The sequence below is a fragment of the Humulus lupulus genome, chromosome 2, assembly GCF_963169125.1.
Source record: "Humulus lupulus chromosome 2, drHumLupu1.1, whole genome shotgun sequence".
Lineage (NCBI taxonomy): Eukaryota > Viridiplantae > Streptophyta > Magnoliopsida > Rosales > Cannabaceae > Humulus > Humulus lupulus.
Window position 1 is genome coordinate 295475646 of NC_084794.1, and position 7481 is coordinate 295483126.

The 7481-nt window shown below is 28.9% G+C and overlaps 1 protein-coding gene across 1 annotated transcript; it reads right to left on the reverse strand.

The window, feature by feature from the left end:
• Positions 1–1133: 1133 nt before the first annotated feature.
• On the reverse strand, positions 1134–1610 carry LOC133815743 (proline-rich extensin-like protein EPR1). The gene has a single exon (XM_062248549.1). The coding sequence runs from the start codon at positions 1608–1610 to the stop codon at positions 1134–1136; it is 477 nt and encodes a 158-aa protein (XP_062104533.1).
• Positions 1611–7481: the final 5871 nt, after the last annotated feature.

The following is a 7481-nucleotide window of genomic DNA, read 5'->3' on the forward strand; positions in this document are numbered from 1 at the left end:
CCAGTCTCTAAATTGCGCTGTCACGTTCATATATTTTTATAAAATTAATAATTAAACGTAAATAAGAAAAACAAACCTAAAAATAATTAATTAACTAACTTTTTTATAGCGCAGCGCTGGGATTGACTGAGAACCTCCATAGCTAAGCTCTTTCAGTTTCTTCCTATTATCCTTGTTAACCCCAGAACGTTTCTGCAAAAAGTTATCTTTAGTAATATATTTAATTAAGATAGTTAACTTTAGCAAGAAATTAATACCATAATTTCTGGGCATCGACAAAATTCAATGGCTTTTTGCCACTGCGTATCTGTGCAACCACCATAACAGTTTTGTGGCCTATTGATCGTTAAATGTTATTTAATATCGTACTTTCAGTCAGAATACTTTTTAGCACACGATGTATCAATGCCTCTCAAGATCCCAGGCATGTGCCCTTGTCCGTATCTAGTACGCCCGATATCAAACAAATCATCCTAATATATAGGACCTATACCGAGAACATGTTCTCGGTATAGCAACTAAAATAAAAAAAAATACCGCGTACCCTTGGCGCAGTTCTGAAATGATTTTACCGAAAACCTGTTCTCGGTATAGGGTTCTCGGTAAAACCCTCTTTTTTGTAGTGTTGGTTATTTAAAATTTGGGATCTCTAGCAACAAATATCACATTAAGTGATGAAAAAATTAGACATCACTATTGCTAGTCGTCGCTAGATCCCAGTTTTCTGTAGTGTGAGCAACTTCTTTTTTGGTGATCAAGGGATCTACAACAATTTCAGTACTTAAAGGTTTATTAAATTGTAAGAATATTGTAAGGCCACATATTATTATCACGCAGTTTGACTGTCCTGGTGGGTAAATACAAATTATATATATATGGATAATCTCATTAACTAGCTAAAAGGGAAGAACGAGCATTGCCATTGATGATGATCAAAATACATTAATTCAAAAGCATATAAAAGCCGAAGACGATTAACTCCAGAAATACACCGCCATCATGAGTTGTATAAAAACTCTTATTTTCCAGAAAATCAGCCTAGCTTACGATAAGTATATTATATATTAATTGTCTCAATCTCATCATGCCATGATTAACTCGGTCATCATATGCAGACGATCGATCCTCACTCCTCAATAATGGCCAGGACTCGGGGGCTTCCCATAAACCGGAGGGTGTCCGGGGTGGCGACCGTAACTCGGTGGTGGCTTAGGCTTCTCCGTAGGAGGAGGCTTCACGTAAACTGGGGTCGGTGGTGGCTTTGGTTTCACGTAAACTGGAGTTGGTGGTGGCTTAGGCTTGACATACACCGGGGTCGGTGGTGGCTTAGGCTTGACATACACCGGGGTCGGTGGTGGCTTAGGCTTCACGTACACCGGGGTCGGTGGTGGCTTAGGCTTAACATACACCGGGGTTGGTGGTGGCTTAGGCTTGACATACACCGGGGTTGGTGGTGGCTTAGTGGGCTTCTCCACGGGAGGAGGATGAGGCTTGTAGATGGGAGTCTTTGGTGGGTAAACTGGAGGCTTAGAGTAATCGGCGAGAGTTGATTGAGTGGCAAAGAGTGCAACTCCGAGGAGAAACACTAAGAATAATTGAGAGGAAGACATAGTGTGTTGTGATGAGTGATATATTTTGGTTTACTAATAAGTGGTCCTTTTTATAGTACTAAATCGAAATCTAGGTCGGTGGTCCAAATCTTAATTTTCTTCAGTTCATACCTACGTCGTGGAATTGAAATGTGTATTTTTGTTTGTTTGTGAAGAAGATAACCTTTTCTTTTCATGTGACTTTATTAGGTCCCATGAGGGTTGAAAGTTAATGTATAAGTTTGGTTTTAGATGACGGTGTGCTATATATCACACATATAGGCTTTGAAATCCGGTTCGATATAGACACTTGTAAATAAATAGCATTATTAGGTACCTTGTACGAAGGTGTCAAAAACTAAATTATATTTTATTTTAGAGGCTGCAGTTTGACATATAAAAGGGTTTAATATTACTTGAGATGATATTTTGGTTGATTAAAGATATCACATAATATTTATTTAATTTAAATGTGTGAGATTTGATATTGAATTACACAACTAACATTATCTCACTTTCTCTTAATTCTAACAATTCTCGATAATCTTATATATGATAGAGTATGATAAAAATTCCAGTACTCACGTACGATTTTTAAGAAGAGAGATATAAATTATTCGTTGAGATCAAGATATATAAATCCTATATCTATATATATTTGCAAATTAAGAATTTCCAACACATGTATGTTCATAAAAGGTACTTGAAAGTTGAAATGGTAGTAAATAATTATACACTTTCTTGGAAAATGTCGAAAGTAGAGATGTCTTTTCTTCTAAAAAGATAAGAGCCTTGCGAAGATTTCCGCATTTGCCCATGTATTATTATATAGTGAGAAGATAGATATATTTCTTTTATAAAAAAAATTGCGTAAATAAAGAATTTTTTTTTAGTTTTAATGGTTTTTTATTTTTGTTAATTTTAATATAATATTTTTATAATTAATAGAATATTTTTATATTTAATACTAAATTATAAATACGACTTAAATTTAAATAAAATAAAATAAATAAATAATTAAACAAATTAAAATATGGTATTTTTGAAATATTTTACAATGATAATTATTTAAAAATAATAAAACCATACATGTTATAACTTAAAATAAAATTTAATTAAACTTAAACTCAATATTATATTAAACATATAATATATATTCTTTTGTTGTAACTGTCAAATTCAAAAACTAAAACAAACATAAACTTAAATAAAAATTACTTAAAATATGATATTTTAAAGATACTTATTGATAATTAAAATAATTAAATCATATTTATTTAAAAATAATAAAAACATACATATCATTTTATTTAATCTTATAAATTTGTGTGATGATTTATTTTTTATTAAGTGATTTAAGCTTTTTTTTCTTCATCAAATTCACCAAAGATATATTAGAAACTAAAAATTGTTGATGCATCTATACTACTATCTACATTATGACTTTTTCTATTATTATTTTATTTCTATATTATTGTATCATATATATATCATGTAAATATATATATTTATATCAAAATTGTGTTTAAATGTTATATATATAGATTATTGATATAAATATTTATATATACTGTAGATTTATAATTTATTCTATTATATATATATATTTAAAAATAATAATAAATCAGGTTTTATTAAAATTATAGACAATATATATAGAATATATGAGTCGTGGATTTAATTCTTTTCTTTGAATTTATTATTGTATAAATTATGTTTAGATAATATACGGATGGTCAAGAAACATTAGAAATGTCATAATTTTCCAACACATGTCACATGTATTATTTCAAGATAGGATTGTCACATACCTAGAAGCCGAATTGAATTATTCATAATATATATATATATATATATATTTATATGTATATAATAGGGTGTTTCTTTGGTGCATCCAGTTTTGTTTTTGATATTAGGATGATTTTTAGCTCAATTTTTTTTTATGATTGTCTACATTATAGTTATTTAGATAATTTTATAAATTTTTAAGAATTTTTTTAATAATTTATAGTGCTGAAAACAAAGTTCAAACATACTACTTTCTGGCTTCCGTTCACATAAAAAAATTACTCATGAAACAAACTATTTGAACTATATTTTCAACATTATAAATTTTTTGGAATTTCCTAAAAATTTACTGAAAGTTCTAAATAACTACAATATCACTACAAAAAAACTTAGTTTTAGTTACTAACAAATTTTGTGACTAAAAACAAAAAATTTGTGACCAAGGAAAAATCATTATACCTATGTCATCACTAAAAAGTCCGTGGCTAAAAGTATTAGTCACAACGATCACAATTTGTTGTCACTAAATGTATTTTTAGTCACAACAAGCTTTATCACTAAAAATAATAGGTTGTGACTAAAATTACATTAGTGACAACTTGTGATTAAGTATGACTTTTTAGTCACAAGTAATGTTTTGTTGTTACTAAAAGTGGCATTTAGTCACACAAAATATATATTGTGATTAAAAAGTTGTCACTAAATGTTACCTTTATTTGTAGTGTATATACGATAAAAAAAAAATTACACTAAAAATCATTTAAACACCGACGACACGAGAAAGTGTACGAGTACACCAAAAAAAAATATTGTGTATTATAGAATTTACCAAAAATATATATATATATATATACATACATATATTTCAATGTAAAATAAAATACAAATTGGCTAGTTTTAATAATTATTGACAATCACTATTTGTACTATATATTGCGTACAATAATCAAGAAAACTAGGCACTAGTGCTCGATCGATCATTATCATTAATTATTATTCGTCTGAAAAATATATGTGATTTCATATATTATCAATCTGATCGATAACATTTAACTCTTTTTGTTGAAAAATTGTTATTATGTATAAAGTAGTGTGGTTTAACACGTGCGACAACTTCAAAATAAAACTTTATATATTGATAAATCACCATGATATATTTTGGACTCTTTGTTATTAAAATACTTTATCTTCCGTGTCTCTAATAATAATATATAGTATTCAATTATTATTGTAGAACTCCCTTAAAAAAAAATTATTGTATAGAACAATAATTCTTTTTCCTTTAATAAAAAACATGTGTTTAATAATTGTGAGTCGGTAGTGAAATTATTGTTCCTCTTATGGAAAAAAAACAACAACATTTGTATATATATAGGTTATTTCACATGTACATCTGGTTCGGGATTTGGGTTAAAAAACATTTATAATAACTTATTTAAAAAAAAATTCTTCAAAATGATGGTCTTTTTACTAATTAACTTATTTCACATGTACAGCTGGGTTGGGATTTGGAGTAATTAAGTTAATTAATAATTATTGGTTTATTATGATCAAAGTATATATAAGATTTATTTTCTACGTGATGGTTAATTTGACCAAAGAAAATTAAGGTGTAGTCACTTTATGGTTGGTTAACGACACATTATAATACTTATTAAATTTAAACTTGTAAAATCCGATATTAAATTACACCAACAACAGTATGTCACTTTTTTGAGATATTAGTTATCAAACAGTTGACCTTTAGCGATTAAAAAAAATGATAATGACTGTGTTTATATTATATAATATGAAATAGGCATATTTTTTCAAAGTTAAGTTGGTATAGATCGAAAAGGATTGAACTTTTTTGTTGTTAAATAGTTAATTAGAGATGTCTTTATCGAAGAAAATTAAGGCTCAAGCCTCCGCGTTTATTGAATTCCGAGGCATAATATATATATAAATTTATATATATATATATATTGATGGGTGCATGATCCTAATTATTAAAGACTACAAAATTGTCATATATTGATACTACAAATTTCGTGCAATAATAACACTACCATATATGCAATGTATATCTTTGCCTTTTATTTGTCCCCACTTAATCTGACCACTCCACTTGTGTTGGTTCCCCTCATGCAAATTGAAATATTTCCTACTAGATCTATTCTATACATATATATATATATATATATATATAAATTTTGGATTATTGGTAGGTACGAGGGGACCCACACCTAGGGCCACCGAGGCTGATTATAGACAGGCTAGGCTTAGTGGCAGAACCAACCCATACTTAAATGGGGGCCAAGTACACATATCAAATCAGAGTAATACTACAAATAAAGGTAAGTGACAACTTTTTAGTCACAATATATATTTTGTGTGACTAAATGCCATTTTTAGTAACAACAAAAAATTACTTGTGACTAAAAGGTCATACTTAATCACAAGTTGTCACTAATGTAGTTTTAGTCACAACCTATTATTTTTAGTGATAAAGTTTGTTGTGACTAAAAATACATTTAGTGACAACAAATTGTGATCTTTGTGACTAATACTTTTAACCACGGACTTTTTAGTGATGACATAGATATAATGATTTTTCCTTAGTCACAAATTTTTTGTTTTTAGTCACAAAATTTGTTGTGACTAAAACTAAAATTTTTTGTAGTGTAATGATATGTGCACCTAAAACATGTACCTAAACATTACACACAGTGATGTGTCACTGCTTTTTCAAATAGTGGATCCTTGTTTTATAAATATAATTAGCTAAGTTAAACTGCCACATCATTACATATAATATTTAGTATATATTTTGGGTACACATATCTTTACCCGTCAAATAATTCAAGAGTACAAAGCATTTTAAGCATAGTTATAAATTTTGGCTTATGTGTAAGTATTACTATTAAAATACTCTTGGTGAAGTGCAAGTAACCTAGGGCCACACCTAGGGTCGCCGATGCTGATAATAGACATGATAGGCTTATATCTAGGAGCCACCCCAAAATGATCCAAAATTTTAAAAAATATGAATTTTATACATACAAAAATTAAGCTTTTCAAATTTTAGAAAAATATCATTTAATATACAGCAATTCAAAAATTAACATTTTTCCTTTTTTTTTTTGGGCCTCACCCATCTCAGGCTCGGTCCAGGCAACAGCTAACTAGTTTTTTTTTAACATTCTCATGACACCCAATAGATGAGTCAAGAATTAATACTTAGGGGATTAATAGTATATTTGATTTTTTAAGGGGACTTAGTTACACTTTTTTTTTCTAGATTTTTGGCTTATAATAATATATTATAGTTTGATTTATATTTTTGACTTAATTACAATTTTTTTTCTAAATTTTTGGCTTAATTACAATTACTGTTGCCCCCTAAGTCAGTAATTGGATCTATTATTGAAGACACCTAAGATATCCGGCATTACAAAATTTAAAATATTAGACTAATTAAATCCAGCAATATCTAAAAAGGCATCTCATGTAGCCATATATGCCAATTTTATTCATACATATTCATATAGATTCTTAAAGATTTTTGTTATCACACTATTTTTATGTGATACGAATGTGGTTCTCTTTATTCTAGAGTACTAAATGAATAAGAGTTATAAAAGTGATTCATGAACATAGGTAGTTCATTATTAAGGTCGATCCAAATACATATTGTGAAGATTGGTCCTCATTTTAAACATGCCATGTCACTCATTTTTCATTGGTTACATCTCTCTAGCTTTAGTCTTCGGTCAAGTTGACTAGGCCTATTTTTGTTATTGTTGTAAACATTGTATATATATATATATAGTGACATAACTTGTTTTTTAGATTGTATTGTGAGAGTCTTAGCACTAGGTTGGAGAGAGTTTTCCTCTAAGTGAGTTGAGAGATCTCTGAGTATATGTTTTTTGTACTCTGTTTTGGGAAGGGCCTGGTTAAGGGTTTGTAACAAAGAAGCTAGTGTGGTGTGACTCTCTAGCAAGGGTTTTACAAGATTGTAAAGATCAGATTTACTATTTTTGTTGTTTTGTTTTCTTTCTTTATTGCAAGAAGAAGTTGGCGTGGGGATTTCAAATCCTTACAGTGGTATCAAGAGCCAAG

Bases quoted from the DNA above. Each gene is read 5' to 3' on its own strand.
- LOC133815743 (XM_062248549.1), bottom strand. From the start codon at position 1,610: ATGTCTTCCTCTCAATTATTCTTAGTGTTTCTCCTCGGAGTTGCACTC.